The 24,315-nt window shown below is 40.7% G+C and overlaps 1 protein-coding gene across 4 annotated transcripts in view; it reads left to right on the top strand.

Annotated features, from left to right (window-relative positions):
* LOC117457232 (stAR-related lipid transfer protein 13-like) overlaps window positions 1-24,315 on the top strand; it is a 62,207-nt gene that overhangs the window by 16,999 nt on the left and 20,893 nt on the right. The window contains exon 1 of one of the 4 annotated variants that reach the window (XM_071205113.1): window positions 12,526-12,851. The exons of 2 other annotated variants lie outside the window; for them this stretch is intronic. In XM_071205113.1, coding sequence (XP_071061214.1) covers window positions 12,728-12,851 — 124 coding nt within the window. In that variant the 5' untranslated portion in view covers window positions 12,526-12,727. Of the gene's footprint in view, window positions 1-12,525; window positions 12,852-21,437; window positions 23,743-24,315 lie in introns of those variants that run through there. One more of the 4 variants, XM_071205112.1, reaches the window with a different exon arrangement.

Below are 24,315 nucleotides of genomic sequence, written 5' to 3'. Positions count from 1 at the left end.
AAGCATGAGCCAGTTTTGATCTCTTGTCCGTAATTCAGATAAGGTGCTGATCCTTAAATGGAAGAAAAAAAGTTAGAATAAACTAGATTTTTTTAAATAATCCAACTGAAAAGAGAAACTGCCCAATGTTGCTAACTCTTATTTTCATTGCCAAATGAATTGATTGGACAATACAGTCATTACAGATACACATGCCAGATGTTTTTTGTCAGTGCATTTCATTTATTAATTACTGTCAGAATGTATAAGTATTTGAGCAAAAATATGTTTCTAAAATGCTATACCCTTCTTAACTTTGGATTTTAAAAGAAGAGAGAAATCAATTTAGATGAGGCTTGGAAAATGGATTGAACAATTATTTTTTTTCTTGCTCGCCTTTATGGGCTTCTAGAGTCTAAGAGTTGAATCAGTATTGAGGCTTGATTATTTAGGGTAAACTGTACAGTCTCTGTCTGAATACATCTCTGTACTGAGGTTGAAACAGTGCTGCGCTAATGTCTGGCACATCATGAAATGCTCCCTGTGAGTTGATCCTGCTCTGTGTCCTTGTTGCATGGCCCTGCTCCCGCCTCGACTCTGTGAACAGGACTGACAGCCACAGGTGTCTGCGAGCTGCCTCCCAGCCGGTGTCTCCAGAATGTTATTTGAAATGCCTTCTATATATTGGTCACTTGGCGGGGGATGCAGTTAAAATTAGGCAGAGTGCCAGATCATTGTTTCTGTTTTGCCGAGGGGAAATATTTGGCCTGTGTGATGTGGCCCATGGGGGGCAGCTGCGGGATTTGGGTAGATGCCACTTGAGGCTCAGGTTGCACTCTCACATAACCTCTGTTGTGCATGATGGTAACGCACAAGTGGACATTATGGTCTGGAAAAATTCCATGTATCTTTTATATGCGGCAGTTAACTAATGTGTGGTCTGTTTGGTGTGTATGTGTGATACGCACTGTGACTGATCGCTGGTCGCTCCTAGCTGTAATTCTTTGGAAACCTGAGTGTGAGACCACCGTGTATTACATCAACAAGTTTGTCAACAGGGCTCCGAGGTTCTCTACAAATACATTTATCATTAAAAAAAAAAATGTTCACCATATTTCGTAACAAGCTGCGTACCAAGCCACGTGCTTTCTCTTTGAGGTAGATCTCTTTGTCAAAATAAACCAGACCAGATTGTCAAATGTCTTTAGTTGTAAAGTTAATGAAATCAACATATGGATTTAACTTGAATGTAGTAATACAATAAATTGGAGACTTATGAATGTTGTCAAGAAGGACCAAGCTGACTGGGTGTCATACACATTAGGTGTGATATTCCCCGTTTGCATTTTCACAGCTGGGCTGAGGAGACCTGTTTTTATGACACTGATACATGGTGGCCAGATGGTTCTCAGTGTCGTCCATAACACTGTCCACCTCATTACATTGTCCAGGAGAGGAAAGCACATTGTTTTGGTCCTGATCCAAAATAGCATAGCAGCAGTGAACAAAATGTTGGTATTCTGAGCTATATGTGCAGAGCAGACTTTTTATTTCTCTCATGCACTTGCTCTACACATTCAGTGTGTTGCATAAACACACCTTTATTTAAACATTATGGTTAACAATAGCCAGTTTTAAAGAACAATGGAAATGCGGAGGGATTTCAAAACCCTTCCTTATAGTTTTTATTTATTATTTAAGATCACGCAAGGAATTTATGGAAAAAACACTAGACCTTTTACCCCACTTGACTTGTTGTTTTGTTTTTCCCGAGGCATAAAAACAAAACCCTGAGCTTTATCCTAAAACCGCATATAGACACACTCAGAGAAGATTTAGTCTGTGGTAAGAAAGGAACCCTAATCCTTCTTCTCATATGTTTATTTTTCTAATGGCTTACTTAAAGTTTATAGAGCATTTTCCAAGTCTTGAGTAGATGTTGGGCCAAGTGCCGTATTCCCTCTCACACAGTGTAATTTGCATGGAAATCTATTCCCTACTGTCTCTTTAATTGCAGTGTGGAAATTAATGGTTTCCTTTGGTGAGACGAGGCAGCTATGTTCATCCTCAAAACGCTAAACTGACATTAATCATAGACTTAATGAATCGCTGTGACACTGTAGCGCCGAGAGCCCCACATCCAGCCACATTTCTCTCAGAGATTCGGTGGAGATAAGGTGGATGAAGCTCCATTTATCTGTCTGGCCTTAGACATGTATTTACATTCTGTAATGGTTCTGATTTTGTGCGCAGATAATGTGTATTTTGTAAATATAGTTGTATTAAACTGAAAAATAGTGGTAGCAGTGAACAGTTAAGAAAGACAGAACGATTGACAGGGTCCAAGGAGAAGCAGTAATGCAGAACCCAGTGACTTTCAAATTGCATAAATAAATGGTCATCTGCTTTGTTATGATAAACATCACCTTTCCAAACTCCAGGCTGAGGGGAAATGGGGCTTAAACTGCAGGCTGTGGCCCAGAACTGTCAGGCCGACGTTTCCCACTATCCACTTTCAGACAGACAGACATACACAGATCCTCTGTCTGAATACATATGCTAATCTACTTTCAATGTGGACATCTCTTGCTACTGATTATCAGAAAAGCAAAGGGGAAACTGTGAATCCCTTGGAGACTTCTTTCTATTAAGGAAAGTAATGTAAAGCCCTATGTCCTTCACACATCGGTGTGAATGACTCCCAGTGAAAGACTGTGGTAAAGGAAGGAAAGGGATGTTTTAAAATGTTTAAATGTAGCCATTTTTCCGTCACTGGCAGTGTTAAATGTCACCTGAAGAGGAATTTCACAATGCTGCTTTCATTGATTCTGATTTCAGAGTTGTGTAATCGGGACGCTCACTGTTTTCGCACAGTGAGAAGTGTCGGAAGTAAACACTGAATATGTGGGATGTAATGGGTCCAATTTTTATTCTTTGTTTTGGCAACATTTCTAAGGATGTGCGTATCCTCAATGAATTGAAAGGCATGACGTACCTTTCCTTCATCTGTCAATAAGGCCAGAGAATATTTAGCCAGTTTATTTCTTCATATCCCTATTAGATATTCCTGTCCAGTTTTGCTGCTTTCAGTAACTCAAAACATGTCACATCTTTAGGCATTTTTAAGACTGGTGTTTGATCAGAAGGTGAAGCATAGGTGGATTTTCGGTTAATGTGTAGTTGTTTTGTGTCGCTATGTAGTCGTTGTTTTGTGATTCTATTATTTTTCGCAGCATTTTTGCCTCTCATTGTGTCTCTGTAGTCATTCTATGTCTCTTTCTGGTCATTTTTGAGTCTCTTTCTAGTTGTTACTTTGAGTGACATTTTGTTTTCCGACAGGGAAGGACTTGACATTTTAGGCACCTGTGCCCAGTAAAGCCCAGTGTTCAGTAATCCATCCACGATGTGAACATTTTTATTTATTTGAAACTTCACCACATTTGTATTATCTTATCTTATTATCTTCATTTACCAGCCTTGTAGTTGTGACTCCCAGAGTTTGAGAGTGACAAAGTGAGCATCGGCGTTAGAGCGAAATGCCTCCTCTGTGGGACCTGACATCCCAGTGCCATATAAATCACCAGTCCAGCTATAGATGAAGCACCAGTGGGTAATATATAATGTCCATAGATACTAATGCATTGCAGCAGGGTTGTCTGCTGTGTTTCTGAGTGCTGCTGCTGCATGTTCCCCAGCTGTTCCCACGGAGCCCAGGCCTTCAGTCTCACCGGGGTCAGGGCCTGCTGCTGGAGGCCGACTGTGACCTCAGGCAGCTGCACTGTCTCTCCTTCTGTCTCTGGAGGGAGGCCTGTTGCAGACCATAATATACACATCACAAAAGCTTGTACAGCAAGATTAGAAGGCTGGTGGTGGAAAATGTAAGTCATATGTGACTTTGAATGTTTTGAGTTGTAAGCAGGATTATTAACTGTGATGAATACTGACCTCAGTATAATAGAATCATTGTTGTTTTGACATAAATGGTCCAAACTTAGCTAAGTGCCACATAGTTCCCAAGGGGAGGCCATTGTTTTTCAAGGAAGAGGTCATTTGAGAGGAATTGTATTATTTTACGATGTGTCTTAAACCATGATTTGCTGTGTGAAGGCTGTATTATTTTTCATCCCAAAAATGTTGGACAGGTCAGGCTCTGTGTGGGCCAGTCAAATTCTTCCACTACAAACTTGGAAAACATTTCTTTATAGACCTTGATTTTTTGTAACTGTTGCCATAGAGGAAACACACTAAAATGTTATTGACTGCTGTAGCTTTTCGATTTTTTCTGGATTTGAAGATGGCCTACATACTTTTGTTCATACACAGTAAAACACATTGTAATATTATATGCACATACAAAGGATATATTCTTGTTATGAGTAACAGACAAACTGTCCCAACCTCTAGGTTTTGAGTAATGCTTCCATACTTCTTGGCAGAACTGCTACATACATTCAGCAATTGACAAGAAGCCATTCTTTATTTCATCAAGCAGTGTACCTTCAGACTGTGTATGTATATATATATAAAGAATACATTAACAGGTCTGTAACATTGTGGTTGAACAGGAAATAACAGATAGATACAATGTGTTTTCTTAAGTCCAAGGAAGAAAATGATAAGTTTGAGTTTATGGAGGGACGAGACCCTCATCTTTTTTGTGAAGGGAATACATAAAGACGCATGATGACGTTTAAAAACCTGTTAAAAATAGGTATGTGTCAATAAATGTGTCTTTTCTCTGTGTCAATGTAAGGAATTGGAGTAATGCATTAAAAGTGGCTTCAGTATTGAAAAGAAAAGGCTAAGAAGCACTTCTTTTCCATCACAAGTTTTGAATATGGCCAAGCATTTCCATCTGCTCTTTGACTATTTGAAACAGACCTGGACATTATGAAACGCCATGATTTAGAGCATGCAAATGCCAGCAGGAAAATCCATTTTATGAGATTGTACCGTTATTTTAGCTCCCCGTCTGTCCGTTGTCTGACAGGTGCCAGATCAGTGACATCATGCACTAAATATATAAGCAAGTCGTCATTTTTAGATCCAGCTCAGACTATAAAGGATGCTGTTGGCATGACGAGTGTATGAAAAATTCCACACATGGAAATACGGAAAATGACTTGTGGTTTCCTGAGTGCAGAGGCCAGCTCGGCTGTTTGAAAGTGAAAAAGTGGAGGGAAAATGTCTGGACGTATTTCTGGACTTGTCTTTGTATATAGTCATTTCTCAAGGTTGTGAAAACATTATAGAATATTTTTGGTTAACACGCTCTGAAATCTTTATTTTTTTAAATGTCAGTGTAGTTTGTAGTTATCTTACATTTGATAGCACGTCATGTAATAATGTCTTCAAGGCCCTTTTGACTGAATGATATCATCATGTTTAACTATTCCTATCATGTTTGGGCATTATCTATTGCCAAGTATAAATCTTCAGGTTTGATCCTATCATTAAATTGTGTGTACATAGTGCTGTTTGAACAGAAACCAAATGATCTGCCAGTTGTATGATCTTCAGTGAGAGGAAACTGGTGTATTGTTCTGATTCCCAATTATAGCCACACTGCCAATTACAAGAGAAGCAATAAATCCTTTGGGGAACAACTTCCTCAAAACAACCAAGGTGAGGCTGCTTTTGTGTGTGTGTTGGGGTGTGTGTGTGTGACATAAGGAATTTAGGCCTGGGTTTTGTAAGCTAAGTGGAAGTGGACGTGGGCAGCTGTGTCAGGATGCAGGCCAGTCACAAGAAGACGTGTGTGTGTGTGTGTGTGTGTGTGTGTGTGTGTGGTGTGTGTGTGTGTGTGTGTGTGTGTGTGTGTGTGTGTGTGTGTGGTGTGTGTGTGTGTGTGTGTGTGTGTGTGTGTGTGTGTGTGTGTGTGTGTGTGTGTGTGTGTGTGTGTGTGTGTGTGTGTGTGGTGGTTTTGTAGGCCCCCTATTTAAACAACAAATGAAAGTCATGTATAGCCTCGGCAGGCTCTGTGATCGCACTTCTCCACTCTGCTCTACGCGCGCCTGGTCCTCTCCTCCAGATGAGTGACGTATCGGGCCTCCCTCATGTATTTTTCCGGTTGCCGTTGGCTCCCCTCCACGTAGCAAGTCCTCGTCGTCCTCTCCATCTCCTCCAACAGATAATTTCCCTCCTGTCTGTTTTTCCTCTCCCGCTACTCCATCGCTATCAGAACCAGACGGCCTACTTGGCTCCAAGGCCCCGCGGCCGGCAGCGCTGCCGCTCGGTACAGAACTCATCTGTCCTTCCTCCTCATCCTGGCCTACAGGTTTAAAATAACCGGCAAGCTTCGGCATTTTTTGTCTTGAAACTCCGTTTCCCTCAACAATTTCCTTTTCCGAGCGCCACTCTCAAACTTTTTCTTCTCAAACGTTTTCTCCTAAACAACCTTCATCTGTCACTCAATCACTCGCAATTTGAATAAGTCACATGTGAAACATATTCTCATTCTGATTGGCTGTTAGGTGGTGCCCACTGACTGTTTCGAAGTCATCATGTTTTGAGAAAAATCTCTGGAATCCATCGATCTGATTGTTTAGCGGAGCAAATGATCAAAATACTACGGAGGGAAGATATTTTCGTTTGGATTACTGGTCTGGGGGAAGCTCACGAGTGTGTGTGTTTGTGTATTTGTGCGTTTGTGTGTATTGTGTTTGTTTCCCGGGGAAAACACTCACGAGAAACACAGGCTGTTGTTATGCCTGCTGTGACGTCAAGTTACTCCGTTCTCCGCTTGTAATTATGCCGTTACAAGCTTCAACGTTGTATTTATCATCTGAATTTGCCGAAACAAGTTTAATGTTCTGAAAGCCAAGACTTTGTTTATTTGAAACCAGATGAAAACAAACTGTAACGGACCCTGCCGTGTTATCTATGATTACTATACGCCTTACATTCATAATGTCAGCCGGAGGGAGGGGGAGTGAGTGGCGAGTGAGAGCTGTCATCTTCCCTTTACAAGCTTCAAAAATGTATCTATCATGTGATTTTGGAAATAAAAGTTTCATATTCTGAAAGCCAAGACTTTGTTTATTTAAATGTTTTTTAAAAACATCCGAAATAAAAAACTTTTTTTTTTTAATTATTTTTTTTTAAACTTTTTTATTGGCTCATGATAGGCCCCTGATCTCCGTAGGCCCCTGGGCTTCAGCCCAGGTCAGCCCGTGCATTAAGGCGGCCCTGTGGGTGTGTGTGTACGTGAAGCAACACATAGCTAACAGGTTAGTCCAGCACTCAACTGCCAACTGAGAAGAAAGTCAGAAACAAGATTTAGGATGTAATGAGGCAGCACGGTCCACTCACAACTTCAGGGCTGTGCACCAGGATGCAGTGACTAAACGATCCTGTTATCTCCTTTTTGTGTGTGTGCACCATTCCCATGAATGTCCACCACTCTGAGGGATTGATTCCGAACAATACCTTCTTTCTCATCCAAGTCTTTATCAAGGCTGGCGTTTACTTTGTAGTTCCTCCTTGCTCCTGCATTCACACACACACACACACACACACACACACACACACACCACACACACACACACACACACACACACACACACACACACACACACACACCACACACACACACACACACACACACACACACACACACACACACACACACACACACACACACACACACACACACACACACACACACACACACACACACACACACACACACACACACACACACACACACACACAGTATCGAAAGCAATAACATTTCCGCAGGGTTGGTTTAGATACAGTAACCACATTGGCCTCCCAAATGTTCCCACATAATCCACAAAGATTCCAGATGTTGCAGGGAGGCAAAAAGTCTGCGCCTCCACTCTCTCTCGCTGCCTGCAGCCTCGCCTCCTCATCCCGGCTTGGAGGAGCACGTGGCACAGCTCACCAAACACTGTGTCCTTCTGCACTGGAGCAAGGCTGCGGGTAACCATGCTACTGGAGATATACATAGCTGTGCACTTCCACCTGTACCCAGATAACACAAAAAAACAGCACGCCATTGAGAGAGGCTCTGTCCAGGGGCAGTGTCGCACTGCAACTTTATTGTGGTTTCAGACCTGATTAAACAATTTGGCTCAGTAATCAAAGAGCAATAGCAGGCGGAGGCAGAGCAGACTTCCTGTATCCTCTCTGCTCTCTGGCTCAGCGCTGGCTTTAAGTTAAGGGCCAAGCAGGACCTGTTTGTGTCTCAGTTTGAAAACAATACCTCCACTGTACTTCCGGCTCATCATGGCTGATGAGTTCAGCAGAAGTGTTTCACAGTGAGTCCACACATGGATCATTAACGGGGAAAGCTTACATCTTTTTTGTTATAATGGAGCCATAAAAAATGGTTTTCTTCTGTTTTGTTAAGTGAGCTTGCAAACATGTGGCCTGACAATACTTAAAGTGTTCATATAGATGTTGATTAATGCAGTCTGGTTTTTTAAATGGAAATGTTTTCTTGCTCTATTAGTATTTTGAGACTCATGTGTAGCAGTTTGTGATTTAAAAAAAAACTGTGTATGTCAGACATTTGTCATCGGAGGGAAAACTAAAACTGTAGGACTAATTTTAAGCAGCTGTAATTTTTCCTTTCTGGTCATCAAACTCCAGTTTCTCCTTTGGGACGTCGTTCATCTTGAAATATAAACATCAACATCCTGTTTGAATGTGTTTCATGGAGGCTAACGTCATGCTAAAGTAAGCTGTAATTTATGAAGAGCCATCCTGCCAGCTGCATTTATTGGTGATTGCTGTGAAGATGCCTTACAGCAAAACTCCCCCAAAGGGTATTTCACATCACCAGAAAGGTGATGGAGATTAGTCCCTGGTGAAAAAGAGACTTAAGACCAGATTGAAAATTACTTAATCAATAAAACATGAGCATGTTTTCCATCTGCAAGCTCTGTGAGAAAAAGAGAGAAATGGAGGCATTGAGTGTGATTGAGAGAGAAATGTACCTCTGTGATTAGATTCGCATTGCTCTAATAGAAACCAGGTGCTGGACAGTAGTGTAAATGTTTTCCCATGCATTTCTGTGGGCAACGCAGCTTTAACAGTTTCAGTCCTGACAGCATTACATGCTTTGTCATTCAATGAAACAATAGCCACGTACGCTTGTCACACCAGTTTTAAATTCTTCGAGCCTCTTTATACAAACTCTGACCCATGCTAGCCCTCACTTCTAGACGTTTTTATGATATTTAAATACACTTTTCAGTTTTTTCTATTTTTACCTCACAGTTTTACACCAAATGTCAAGTTATGCACCCAAGTGCTGCTGCAGTAAGACTTGGATACACATGGATGAGTCATGTGAACATCTGCAGTTTTTTGAATCTCTATTTTTAAAACAGATTTGACGTAATTGATCATCTTCTTAGGAATGAATGATTCTATCAAGAACAACTTCCATTAGGGAAGATACCATGACGTTAAAACACACGGCCCTCTAAGAAAACAGAATTAGTGGCCACTTTAATGGATTGGGACCAAAGTCGGCTTCTCCTTCCCCAACCCCATAATCTAAAGCCAGATATACACCACATGTGTGGCTCCTCTGGAAAAATGAACTCGACTTGGGAATATATGGTCAGGAAATGTATAGCACATGCCTGGGACGAGCCTTCAGGGGCCGGGGTGGAGGTGGAGGGGAGATCCCCCCCACTCCCAGCTCCCTGAGCCTTGTTTCCATTACGCTGGGAAGAGCAATCTCCCAGACTATTCGAGGGGGCCTGGTGTAAGATCTCCTGGCCAACAACATGACCCAATCACAGAGGAGAAATCCATTTCCTCACATCTGGGATTTTCCCACTGAAGCTTTGGGGCAGCATTCCACATCAGTCACCAGACTCAAATACACACACACACACTCTGGAATTCAGATAACTTGTTGACAAATAAATGTGTGTGTGTTTCCCTGTATGTGGAGGACAGAGATTGTCAGAAAGAGGGCACAAAAATAGCCCAGCAAATGTGCCAGTTTTTCTAGGGAAGACGGGGAAAAGGAGCTTTTTTAAAAGCTGCCCGGCGAAAACAAACAAGAGGGTTAGTCAGCGAAGGGAAAACATTCACAAGCTGATTGATGTTTCCTCTCCTTGCATCTGCTATTACTTCCATTGCCAAGGCCTGCACCAAAGGCTAAGTCATCATCTCGCTACAATGAGCCTCGCAGCGATAACGCTCAACTTTAGTGTACAAGTTTTTAAAATGAATCTAGAGGAAAGGAGCAGCGCCGGGCTGTGTTTACCTCTCTGGTGATTCATGTGGAGAGAGGTCTGCACCTTGTTGCTGCGCTTCCTCCATCACTTTCACTGTCAGCGGCTGACAGGGATGCATTGTCCGTCTGTCCATTCCTGCCCTGTCAGTCAGCGGGCATTGAGATGGATACCTTGTTTACAACTTTGACTTAGTCATTCATTAACCTGTCAAAAAGGCTTAGCAAAATGAAGGGCAGATGATGTTGTGAATATTCTTTAAGGGTTCTTTTATGATAACACTCTTAATATCGCTTTTGTTATTAAATGTTTTCACTTTTGTAAAAAATAGACAAAATAGTTGCATTTATTATCAGTTTTGTGTCAAATTGAAAACATGTTTGTGTTCACTTTTAGCTTTTCCTTTGTAAACTTCCTGGTTAACAAACCAGCGGAAAACAAGGTACTTGACTCGGCCTAGCCCTGACCCTTCCATAAAAGTCTCGGGTTCGAATGAAACAGGTTCTCTAGACAAGTGTGTGTGTGTGTAAGGGTTTGAGTGTTTTTTCTTTTTTAGCCTGGGGTCTCAACAAGTGGGGTTGAATATAGCAACATGCTGATTCCTGGTAAAAAGTTACCTCTCTGACGAAAAGGCATCCACATTTTATCGCACATCTTCATCCCTGTGACTTGCAAAACCTTGAAATAACAGTAACAAATTCAGTTATATTCAAATGCAGATGAAAAGCTGTCACACTCTGAGAATTATTTAGTTCCGTTGCTGCAAATGACGAGAAAGTATTGATGTTTTTGCTTCATAGGAAGGTACACCCTTTGATCTTTCTGTCTGTTTTCAGCAGAGAGCAGAGTCTTACCCTGATATATGTAAATGTTTTATGTAAAATCCAGTAAGATCTGAGCACTTTACTGGCTCTCTCTTTTTCCTCTTGGCTGCACATCATTTCAGTTTTCGACCGTACAAATGGGAAACTGAGCCCTTCGTTAATATTCTCCCCTCAGCTGCACACCCCTTAGCGCTCAGATATCTCTCTGCGTGACCTTGTGATAATCTGTAAATTACCCGTCGTGCTCGGTGGCAAATGGGGTCTGAGTCCTCATTGAAATGAAGTAATGTTAGCTCAGCTTCACATAGAGGCCAAACTGAGGGCAGCAGAGATTTGTCCATTTAAGAAACTGTCAATCTTCAGCCAGTCGCTGTTTGTTTATAATAGTATCAAACTTGTTATAACAGTAATCCCAGCTGCTAATGAAAGAAATTAGTACAGACGATATCACCACTCCTCATGCTCCCTGAACGGGCACACAATAAAAGAAGGTATTGTGACAACAACATAAATGATGCTGAAACCTAACCATGTTGCTGTTGAAGGGTTGACCTACTCCAACCTACCTGGGGAGAACTCGCTGAACTCTCGCTAAGCTTTAAAATAATATACACATCCTGCTGGGGGAAATTTAGGTCAAAATCCTAAAGATAGTTGATAAATAAGTCAATGTCATTTAAATGTTTTAGACACATCCATAAAAGATGGAATGCCTGCAGGATAGGATGATTTTAAATCAAAACCAGGTTTTATTGTTGTAAAATAAATGGTGTAGCATTAAAGTTTATCAGTGTACATGTATTATTGATAACCACAGACTCACGATTCTGAAGTTTACTATAATGTTGCAATGTTATTTTTGACTCATATTATTGTAAAGTGAGAGAATAGACAGGAGAAGTTGATTGCTCAGTATTGAGTGGTGTCATCTGAGAGCTGCGGTTTGTTTGAGGTGGGGTGTTGAGCGGTTTGCAGCTTGTGATGCCTTCAGGTGCCCTACGTAGAGTTCTATACTGTTGGTCTTCTAGAAAGTGACTAAAAGGAGCTGTTTTTTTTTCTTCTCCAAAATGAATAAAAAGCCAATCAACAAAACAACTTTCATATAGTTTTCTATAAGAGACTTAGACATAGACTGATATTAAATATTCAACAAAGTCTGAAATGAAATAGCCCAAATACATATCATCAATACTTAATATTATCATGCAATTCTAAAATAATGATGTTACTCTTGTTACCATCAGTCCTCCAAGTTCTACATTCCTCCTTTCCAGCTGCAGCTGGGTGGATCATATAGCGCTCAGCTGGTAACTCTTATATTTCCCTCAGTATTTGAAGGTATCACGGTTGTGTAGCGCTGGCGCGCGAGGATCCCTTCACACACACAAATACACACCGACGCACACGCATCTGGTGTGAAGTGTGAAAGTCTGTATTCGTGCTTTACAATCACTCTGTTGCTTTTCCTCGCTTTTTTTGATTACCGTTTCTAAGTGAAAGGAATATATTTATTTTTTTCATTCAAATATGTTGACAACTGCGTTTGAAGACCGGGCACCAAAATCAAGTTTGCTGCTAGTGTAGTACAGCAACTTAAGTTTATAAACGGGAAAGCAAGGGTGATTTTTCTGTTTTACTTTAACATAACCTTGTCTGTGTTGGACGAAGAGGATTTTGTTATTATGACCAAGTGGAGGTTTTGCGATGACATCTAGAAGAAACTCAGCGAAACTGAAGCTCCGGCGGTCTTTCAGCGAGCAGCTGCGGAGCTCCACGTCCAAAGCCTGGGATTTACTCTGGAGGAATGTCCGAGAGCGGAGGCTGGCAGGTCAGTAGCCCGCCGCACGGTGCAGGGCTGGGGGTCCCACCACCACAGAGAGAAAAGTTCCTCAAAGTAGTATTAATTTAGCAGGAATGGGACCTTTCACAGTTTGCAGTAAGGGTCGTTAAAGTGGTGCAACAGGGGTATTTGAGAGGGGGGACATGCAGAATATTGTCATAATTTGGCATAGGCATTGTGAAGTAGATTTTTCCTCTAAATAACCGGTGCTGTGCAAAACATTATTAATCCTAAAATAGATAGATATTAAATGTGCATTTAATGTTATGCAATACATAATGTAATGCTAAGTTCTAAAGAGTTTTGAGTAGGCCTTTAGCGAACTAAAATCCCACCGTCCCCATTTTCTTTTATAAATATGTGGGGGGAAAGCTGGGCCACTTTTGGAAATAGATCTCTGGGGGGTGTTTAGCCAAATGTATACTTTTAAACTTTACATTTAAGTCCTGTCTCTTGTTAAGCTTTATGATATAACGTTGTATTTCATTTGATTAATTTCAATGGGTTAAATGTGATGCAAACGCCTGAATACAGACACAATATAATTAACTTATTAACATGTTTCCCACGTGCATTTCATCCATGGCTGCATGGTTTTATTACAGTGTTGATTTGTCTCCAGTATCAATGAGCAGTGGGCTGCTGCTGCCGCAGAGTGGCGCTGCTGAGCAGGCTAATGTATGAACTGTGAAATGGAAAGTGTTTGCACAAAGTGAGAGTAGAGAATATTTTATTATTTCCTCATTATTGGTTTAAAGTCATGACATATTTTTAAAGCACCTTAAATTAATATGAATACGCGTTTAAACAAAGGTTCTATCAATCTTACTAATAACTAATAAGTTGTATGATTATATTTAGTATTTAATGTTTGGCACATGTTTTCCTTTTTAATTAGATTTCTGTTTCTGTAGTGTGTAATGTAATAATACTGCAGCTGCTTTCTCAGTCACTCTTCTTGAGAGTAGTCTATTAACCTTCATAGTTTGAAATAGAAAGGTTATCGTAGATTTATTACAAGTTTATATTTCCCTAGACTGTTTGTTATTACGAATACCTGGCTGTGAATTAACTTGGACCAAGGCAGTTTTCCTAGCAATGCTGCTCCACTTTAAAAAAGCAACAGTGAAGTTTTATAGTTACATGCCTTGTGCAGTAATACTGTCAAAGTCCTTGAGAGTGTGGAAGAGTGTGAGAAGAGGGGAATAAATCACTTGTGCAGTAACCTAAGTCTACCACTAGGTGCTGTGAGTTGACCACATCAGTTTATCCCGAGGGAAAGTCATATGGTTTGGTAACAGCTCTGTCTTTATGAGGAGGATTTTCAGTGCTCAAATACAAATACAGACAACAAGTGTAATAGCTTTGTTTCACATGTTTCAAAAATGTTGTTCAAATGTAACGCATTGGTTGTACTTTCTGCAGGAAGCTTGATACTGAATTGTAAGGATATTTGACACAATAACCGTATTCTTTAACACGTACACTAAGTCATGTGCCTGGCATCCCTGAAAGCCTGAGCTGTTTTCATTGAACATGATACACATTATAGACTTCATGCAGCAGCTGACTGTCTTATACAAATATATATTATTATAAGTTGTTTGATCCCTGCCAGGAAGGTCCCTCGTGTTTTTTTTGATAATTGTAACACAAATACGTTGATTATGATCATCACATGAGGCCAGGGGCGGATCTAGGACAAATATTCATGGGGTGGCAAGAGGGTGGCAGGAGATTTTGAGGGGTGGCATCCCCTGGCAGAAGTAGCCTATATGCTGATTTAATCACAGTCATATGTTGTCAATGTTAACTTGGAAAGCCACAATATTTATATTTTAACTCAATAACATCAGGATACATTATTGTGGCACATCAGTAAAGCCTTAAATAGAAATATATAAGGTGGCAGACATAATTTGTGACCCGCTCTATCGAAATCAGTCGGAAGTCGCAACGGCTCATTTCAGAATAAACGTGGATTTACGAAAAAAACTATTTTTTTCAGGGTTCGGGTGTTTTGTTTGATTTTAAACAAACAAAGTCTTGGCTTTCAGAATATGAAACTTTTATTTCCAAAATCACACGATAAATACATTTTTGAAGCTTGTAAAGGGACGAAGACAAGCACCTCTCACTCGCAATCTGCTCTTCCAGCAGCGCCGCCCCCCCTCCCTCCGGCTGAAATTATGAACGTAAGAGTATAGTAATCATAGATAACACGGCAGGATCCGTTACAGTTTGTTTTCATCTGATTTAAATTAAACAAAGTCTTGGCTTTCAGAATATTAAACTTGTTTCGGCAAATTCAGATGATAAATATAACTTTGAAGCTTGTAACGGCATAATTACAAGCGGAGAACGGAGTAATTTAACGCCACAGCAGGCATAACAACAGCCGGTGTTTCTCGTGAGGGTTTTCCCCGGGAAACAAACACAATACACACAAATGCAAAAATACACAAACACACACACGTATACACACACACTCGCGAGCTTCCCCTCCAAACGAAAATATCTTCCCTCCGTAGTATTTTGATCATTTGCTCCACTAATAATCAATCAGATCGATGGATTCCAGAGAAGAGGAAACTTTAAAGGCCTTCTTCTCAAAATGATGACTCGGTGACAGTCATCATTATATAATGTGACATATTTCGCTTAATATTTGGAGTACAAAAACAATCCTGATATCATTAGAAAGCTAGGAATATCCTCTTTCCAACAGTGTATACAACTCAAAATGTGTCTTCGGGTCAATGCGACTGATTTCGATGGAGCAGGTCACATTTAATGAATTTGAACTGAACAATAACTGAATGAGTTAGTTTCACTCTTACACCAGCAGGGATACCAAATCGGCACCCCACAACTTTACTGCAAACAGTTACAACCTTGACTTTACATCAGACTGCATCAGCTAAAAACATATACATCGCTGCAGTTATTATCCAGTGGAATGCCCTTACCTACTGGCCTAGTTAAATCAAAGTGGTTACTTTTTTTTGGCTGGGCAGTGTAGTTTTACACACCGTCTTATTTGACTTTCCCAGGACTTAAAACTGTTTTTTGGGGGCAGACCCCCACAAAGAAAAAAAATATATACACACGTAAGGTCATCATCTTAACAGTTTGTTATGCTCATCGAGTCATCCGTGAGCAGAGCATCAAGTTGGCATGCCTATAACAGCTGAATGCGGCGATTACCATCTTGTTCAGCAAAACGCCTCACAAACTGATTAAGATCCAAAGCTTTAGTGCATTTTGATTCAATGCTCAAGATGTTTTGCAAGATGTTTTGCAAGATGTTTTGCCTTGCATGGCCTCAGATCTACTTATAGTAAACAAATCTCTTCACACAGGCCCTGAAAACTGCAGTCATTAAACCGCTCTTAAAAAAGAATAATCTAGATGCTTCAGTAATGAACAATTACAGGCCCATATCAAATCTCCCATTTCTAGGTATAATCATTGCAAAAGTTGTTTTTCAACAGTTGAGTAATTTTTCTCGCATTTAAATAACTGTTTTGATTAGGGATGCACGATATTGGTTTTTTGAAACCGATACCGATAACTTCCTGCTTCTCAAGACCGATACCGATAACCGATAATAATATAATATATATATATATTAAATGTACCTGTAGTTTTTGCACAACTGGTGGTAAAAAAAGACTAGTAGTGAGCAAATGACATGAGCATTACTACTATGAACAAAACAAAGCCAAGAACAGTTTTGACTCTTCAAAGTGACCATATTTATTTTCACAAATAAAGTTCTTGCCTTTTTCAAAAGCCTCGTCGATAGGTAAAAGCCCCGGTGCCTTTGCAGCTGGCTTTGGATTTGCCGCTATTTTAGCAGCGCAGGCGTCTTCGTACGCTTTTAACACACCATCGTAGCGATGGCGATGTTTCAGGTGACTAATCAGGTTGGAAGTATTATAGCTTGTTGCCTTTTTCCCTCCTCGTGGAACTTCTGCATTGCATTTGTTAATACAAATAGCAAGCGAACTATCTAACTCTGAAACTTTGAAATAGTTCCATACTACCGACGACATGTTTGTTTACTGTCCTGGCTCTTCACGGCCGCACACCATTTACGTCACAGCCAGGCATGAGTTAGGGAGCGCTGGATTTGTGAAAAACTTCCTAAACCACTATACCACAGTACTGGCAAAACGGGAGGAGCCGAGTGAAAAACAAGCGCCCCTCATCCCAATCCACCCACACCGCAGCATTTTTTTTCTTTTTTTTCACCCAAAAAATATATTTTATATTATCGGGGCTATTAATACTTTAATCGGGTTTATCGGAATGACGTTATAATTCATAATATCGGACCGATAATTATCGGGCCGATAACTATCGTGCACCACTAGTTATGATGTGTTCCAGTCAGGCTTTCGTCCAAACCACAGCACTGAGACTGCTCTTGTAAAGGTCTTCAATTACACCCACTTAAACACAGACAGTGGCAGAACTTCAGTGTTAGTATTATTAGATCTCAGTGCTGCGTTTGACACTGTTGACCACAACATATTACTAGACCGACTGGAAAACTGGGTGGGACTTTCGGCAACAGTTCTTAATTGGTTTGAATCCTACTTAAAGGACAGAAACAACTTTGTTTCTATAGGTAAATACACATCTGAGTTGACAAATATGACATGTGGGGTACCTCAAGGCTCCATCTTGGGGCCTCTTCTCTTTAACGTCTACATGCTACCACTGGCTCAGATAATGAAGAACAACAAAATAAGTTACCATAGCTATGCAGATGACACACACATTTACGTAACAATTTCACCAGGAGACTATGCTCCAATTCAAACACTGAGTAAGTGAATTGAACAAATCAATGACTGGATGTGTCAGAACTTTCTCCAATTAAACAAAGATAAAACTGAGGTAATGGTTTTTGGAGCCAAGGCAGAACGTTTAAAAGTTAGCGCTGAGCTTCAGTCTGCAATGTTCAAAACAACAGATAAAGCCAGAAATCTAGGTGTAGTCATGGACTCTGACCTGAGTTTCAACAGTCACATTAAAACAGTTACTAAATCAGCCTACTATCACCTAAAGAACATATCTAGGATTAAAAGACTAATGTCACAGCAGGATTTGGAAAAACTTGTCCATGCTTTTATCTTCAGTAGACTCGACTACTGCAATGGTGTCTTCACAGGTCTCACTAAAACATCTATTAGAAAGCTGCAGCTGATTCAGAACGCCGCTGCTCGAGTCCTCACTAACACTAAGAAAGTAGATCACATCACTCCTGTTCTGAAGTCTTTACACTGGCTTCCTGTGTGTCAAAGAATAGATTTTAAAATACTGCTGCTGGTTTATAAAGCACTGAATGGTTTAGGCCCAAAATCCATTACTGACCTCCTGCTAAATGATGAACCATCCAGATCTCTCAGGTCTTCAGGGACTGGTCAGCTTTCTGTCCCCAGAGTCAGAACTAAACATGGAGAAGCAGCGTTCAGTGATTATGCTCCAAATATCTGGAACAAACTCCCAGAAACCTGCATGTCCGCTGCAACTCTTACTACTTTTAAATCCAGACGAAATACTTTTCTTTTTGCCGCTGCTTTTAATTGAACTATTCATATCTTAGACTGCACTGTAACTTTTATCCATGTATTTTTTCTTTTAATGTTTCTTGTATTAGCTTTTCTTTTTAATGACTGATTTTAAATGCCATTTTCTTAATGTCTTTCATTTTTTGTAAAGCACTTGTGTTGAAAAGTGCTATATAAATAAACTTGCCTTGCCTTGCCTTACAGCCAAACTTGACAGTCTCTTCTCTGTCATTGTCGACCGCAAATATCTCATTCCTTCCGTCTACTTGGGTCCGAATGCTTCTCGTTTGGCACCTTCCCGTTCAAATTAAATCGCCGCTAATCATATTTCCATGCTCGCGCCACGTCCGGGGGAGGGGTTACAAGACTCGTGTCTTGTGCTGCATTCCCTTGCACTCGGACATTAGGGATTTTCTCTCATAAATGTGCGATGAGCCACAACTTTTATTTCAAAACAAAGCTGCCAACTGGAGTGGTAAGGCTATTTTTTAGGGTGGCAGTTGCCACCCCGGTAGATCCGCCCCTGCATCAGGCTGATATTTTGGGCAGAGAGGAAAAAACTCATCTCTATTTTGAAAAACAGATTCCAGTATGAGAGGGAGGAAGCTTGAATTAAATTGAGGTCAGGTATTTGAGGCCTGAGACAGCTAATTTCTTGCTCATCAGCAATGATATGGCCAATCTCTGGGGAAATCAGCATGTGTCAAATCAATGATAGTGGTCTTTTTATACAACCTTTTTGAACATTAGTCCAAACTGATAGACTTGTCATTTTCTACGTCAGTTCCTCTGTTAAGTGTGTAGCTTATGCATGAAACATTATTGTTTGAGAGTGATACTCTATCTGTTCTCTGCTGCTGTACTGAAGGTTACTCAGCAGTAGGAAAATATTTGGAAAGACACGGAGGGCTTCCTCTGCTCTTGTGTGATTAATTAACAGGTGTTGACTTTCACAGCTTAACTGGAAAGCAGAAGCAAAATACAGATAAATGTGAGCTGTCACTTTATATGATATTTATTATCACAAAGCTTTTTCTAGTTACACCAATATATTCAGGACATTATTTTACACTGTAGGTGGGTTTGACTGAGTAAATACACAATGTTTTATAGGCACTAGTCCAGAAATATTATTCCATCTTGAGCTGAACTCCTGCTCTAAGTAAGTAAGTTTGGAAAAGCTCCTTTCTGCCTGCTTCGTAAAGATATTTTCATACATATATGTTTAAACTTTGTAGAAATATGCAAAGCAGTAAATTAAACATAACACCATGAATTACACAACAATATAAAAACCTGAACTTTTAAAGGTCACTGCTCAATTGTGAGGAAATAAGAGGAGATAATGAGAAAATGGTCTGGATATTTAAAGTGCAAACCGCCAATTATTGTGTTTCATAATAGATCGTAAATTCTTTTTTTGGATATAATCAGCCCTATTATTTAAAGTGCTCAGCCAAACAATCCCTTACATCATTTGAAAAAGAAACCCGCCCCCATATATTATTTATTTCCATTTAAAATATAAATATATTACATTTTATATATTACTAGCAGATATGATTTGAGCAGACGTGTGATTTTATTCCAGACTGAGCGTTCAATTCAGACATTTGGTGGCTCGTGTGTTGGATATCTTAAGTCACACTGCGTCTATTCTTAAGCCTTAACCACAGGAAACACAGCCACGCAGAGCCAGAACTGCCCAGTGCAGATTACATGTGTCTGCTGCTGAATCACGCCACATCAGAGCAGTTTCTAAACCCCACTCTGCTCCTCCATACTCATCATCGGTGGGGCCATGATTCAGCATATACTGTAACAGGGCTCGGCAGAAAGGGTTGCCAGGTTGTCATTGCCAACTATTTTGAGAAATTGTCAACCAATTCTGTGACATCAGTGGAAACCATTTTTGGATAGGGATCAAAACAGCAAAATATGCTCTCTTACTTGAACTATTATTGTTATTATTGTTATTATTATTATTATTATTATTATTATTATTATTATTATTATTATTATTATTATAATCAAGACATATCTGAGGTCACCCCTGAAAGTACAGATGATGGACAGGCTTACGTTGGTTTCACTTTAGGGACCCACAATCCAGGTCCAAAAGAAAGGTCAGAAAAGCAAAATGTGTAAAGGAGAGAACTGTTGGCAATGAAGTGACCTGCTGAATTCATTTTCACCGATCTCTGAAAAACAGGACAGCTGCAGCTGCACTACTGGTATTCAGTACATTAGTAATTTAGGTAGGACATATTACCTGATGACAGTTAAGATTCAAATTCTGTAAAGTACAAGGAATGTTGTACTTTAGCTTTTAAATGTATCTCACATTTTCATTAAGCTCACATACAGTAGCTGGATCATTTCTAAATTACTGAAAGTAAAGGGTGACTAAAAATGACAATCATATTTCAGTTTGTGGATCCTAAAGCTGATTTTGAGTTTTTTTAACCAAAGTTAGTGTTGAGCTCATTGTAAATATAGTTCTGGGGCAGAAAATGAATATAAGCAAGCATTACATGCCTGTATTACTGTTGTATTTTAACATGGCTTAATTTGTCTTCACACAGTAACACAAACTGCCTTTTATTGTGAGGAACAATACAATACACGCTTTAAGCTGGCTGGCATCTTAAACGGCCTCAATGTGTGTGTGTGTGTGTGTGTGTGTGTGTGTGTGTGTGTGTGTGTGTGTGTGTGTGTGTGTGTGTGTGTGTGTGTGTGTGTGTGTGTGTGTGTGTGTGTGTGTGTGTGTGTGTGTGTGTGTGTGTGTGTGTGTGTGTGTGTGTGTGTGTGTGTGTGTGTGTGTGTGTGTGTGTGTGTGTGTGTGTGTGTGTGTGTGTGTGTGTGTGTGTGTGTGTGTGTGTGTGTGTGTGTCTTGAGTCTGGATTCCTGTTGCCATGCTGTATAGTAGTTGAGCTCTGAAACCTAGACAGAGGCGTGTTGGAACACGTTTGATAAGGGCTGGAGTCACTGTGCCTGACACACAATACTCCCTCTAAGGACACACCACAGCCATTTCTTCATGGCATGCGGCACAAAGTTAAACACAGGGACATCCAAAGGCAACACTGCAGATCACGTCGCTCTTAAACAATCCCCGCTGAGGTATTTAAAGGGCAGGCAGACGCGAAAACACAACATTAATCTCATTCATTATGATGTTGCATAGCATTGGGTGATTGATTCCGTAACGTGATATGTATGATGCACTTAGTGAATATGTCGGTCTAGACGTAGAGAGGACAAGAAAACACAGACATGGGTTCAGCGAGATCTAAATGTTGCCAACATGCTGCCACTCTTTTTTAGCATCCGACACCTGAAGCGATCCTTTACAGTGTGAATGAACACAGGTGTATGTGTTGGTAAAAAAATGTGTCACTGCCAAATGAAATCATCTGAATAGTGTCACACCATCACCTAGTCCCTTAAAAAAGCAACAATCACGTATTTCAATTGCTCCACCTGAGGGTGTGGAGAGGGCTATTAAACAGAAGTTTATGAAAACGTGCAGCGCCTGAAGTGTGCTGCTGAATTGTGGTCTTTGTGAGCTTAAGCTAGGGTAGCGTTTGCCAGCCATGGAGTGAAACAGACAGGGGCTGTGTTTGACTTGGTCGCTTGCCCATTCGTGCTCTATTCACATGTATGGCGCCTGCTTACACTACACAGGCCAGCTTGTGGGGCAGGGGCCCTGACTGGTGCTGGGTGGGTCTGCTTGTGCGGATGTGGACTTTACCTCAGGTGTGAGGAGATTGTTGTTCCATGTTGTAAACTGGCCGATACAAGCAGACTTGATATCATGTGAGCATTAGTTTTAGTTTCTTCAATACAGATACTGTACCTGCCGAGATACTGTATTTGCATGCAGATACTGAAACCACGCCAACAACCTAAAACAGTAGTAAAATTCATTGAATAATAGATGAGAACATGAATCTTAAAATTCTTAAACACAGGAAATATGTTGACAATGTTAATGCAATGTTGTAACACAGTGTGTTCATACAATAAAAGAATAAGACCCTTAAGATCAGCTCTTCAGGTTCACATCCCCCACATTCCCATTTCACAATGCTGCTTATAAAAACTTCAATCCTTGTAGAGATAAATGTCAACAGTACAAATGGTGTACATTTTAAAATCAGGATTCAAACATTTCTTCAGATTTCTTTTGTAATTCCTCCAGTTTTTTCAACTTTCTTCAATTGAAGTCTGATCGATAAAGCTCACATCTCATATCACTTCTTGTCAGTACAACATTTAAGAGTGAATTTCCTTCTCAAAACATATTATAAACATTGCTATATGCCAAATACTATGTGTTAGTATATGATGGGACCAGGGACACAGTGACACAAGAGCCCTTGATGCCTGTCATTGAACAGCCATCAAAACTGAACAGATGAATGACCGGAGCTTGAGCTTTCTTTTTGTGTTGGGTGAAGAGGATATAGGTCACTCATATGTATTCAGGCTAAAATGTATTTTTCCCCTGAGGAGGTGACACTTGGAGGAGACCTGCTGAGAGGCCTTCCTGTGGCTGGAGCTAGGGGTTACGTGGTGGGGTGGGGGAGCTGAAATTAGCATTCTCCAACCAAGAAAACAACTTCTCCCTGTCTTTTTTTTTCCTCTGTAGTTTTCTCTAATATGGTACAGTCTCACTCTTGCCCAGTAAACTTGGCACCTGTGTGACCAGCAACAGCAGAAGAGTTGTTCTAGTGCAGGGCGGCACCAAAAAACACTATTTTTGTAAGCCCTCCCACACCCCTCTTTCTTCCACTCCTGCTCTCCTCTCAGTTCATAGGCATTCCAACGGTATTTATATTTCCCTCCAGAGCAGGGGGAAGTTGACAAGCATTCACACAGACATTGGATTCAGCTCTGCAAGGTGGGCTGTACTCCCACAGCTGCTTTGCCATTGGCCTCCATGTGGTCACATGGCCTGAAGAGATAGACTGAAGTGTTGGCACTCCTCCCCCTAGGCTCTGCTGTGCTTTCCTTCTCAGCTCACTTTTGGCTTTTTGCGCCTATGTGAAGTTTTCTGTTAGTGGGAGAGTGTGTGGGTGAGTGTGCATCAGCCAGTGGTCAGGGGCGTTTGGGGTACAGTGTTTCAGTTATGTTTCGGGAGCTCCCAGAGTCCACAGGCAGCGAGTGTCTTGGGAGTATGACCCCAGAGACTCAGGATTTCTACCTGAGAATGGACCATCACCACAGACGCTCCGGGTACAGGCTGGGCAGGATCATTGCCAGGCAGCAACTCCTCAAGAAGATCGCTGGAGGTAGGAAAGCTGTTTGGGAAGGAGTGACAGTTCAGTCTTGGTCTTGGTTGGGAAACAACCAGGTTTTTGAGCCTTGGCTGAAGAGAGAGCTGTTAGTTATTAAGAGTTTAAAATAATCATTCTATGTCATACCTCCAGGAATGCTGGGGGTAAGAGGAGCTGGTAGTCAAAACATGCAGTGAATAAGATATGACGCATGTGTATGAATATAACAGTATGAATGCTGGACAACCTAGTGTCAAGTGAGCAAGGACATCAATGTGTTTGTCTGGGATCAGCTGATTGTCTGTGAAATGTCAGTTCATATCTGTACCTTTCTTTCCTTGGGCACTTCAATAAAAAATCTCTTTGAAAGACAAATAGAGTGATAACTTCGTAAATTTGTAGGTGTGTGTGTGTGTGTGTGTGTGTGTGTGTGTGTGTGTGTGTGTGTACCTCTGCAGACAAAGACAATCTTGACCTTCAGCCAATATGTATTCAAGGGAGCAGGAGTGGTGACTAGTTAATATTGACTGATTATAGTGAACACTGATAGGTGATAACCTCTGGGATCAGTTACGTAACATGAGGAAA

Source organism: Pseudochaenichthys georgianus, chromosome 13 (genome assembly GCF_902827115.2).
Source record: "Pseudochaenichthys georgianus chromosome 13, fPseGeo1.2, whole genome shotgun sequence".
NCBI classification, from domain to species: Eukaryota; Metazoa; Chordata; class Actinopteri; order Perciformes; family Channichthyidae; genus Pseudochaenichthys; species Pseudochaenichthys georgianus.
Note: the sequence above shows the minus strand (reverse complement) of the source record. Positions and strands in the feature narration are given on the sequence as shown.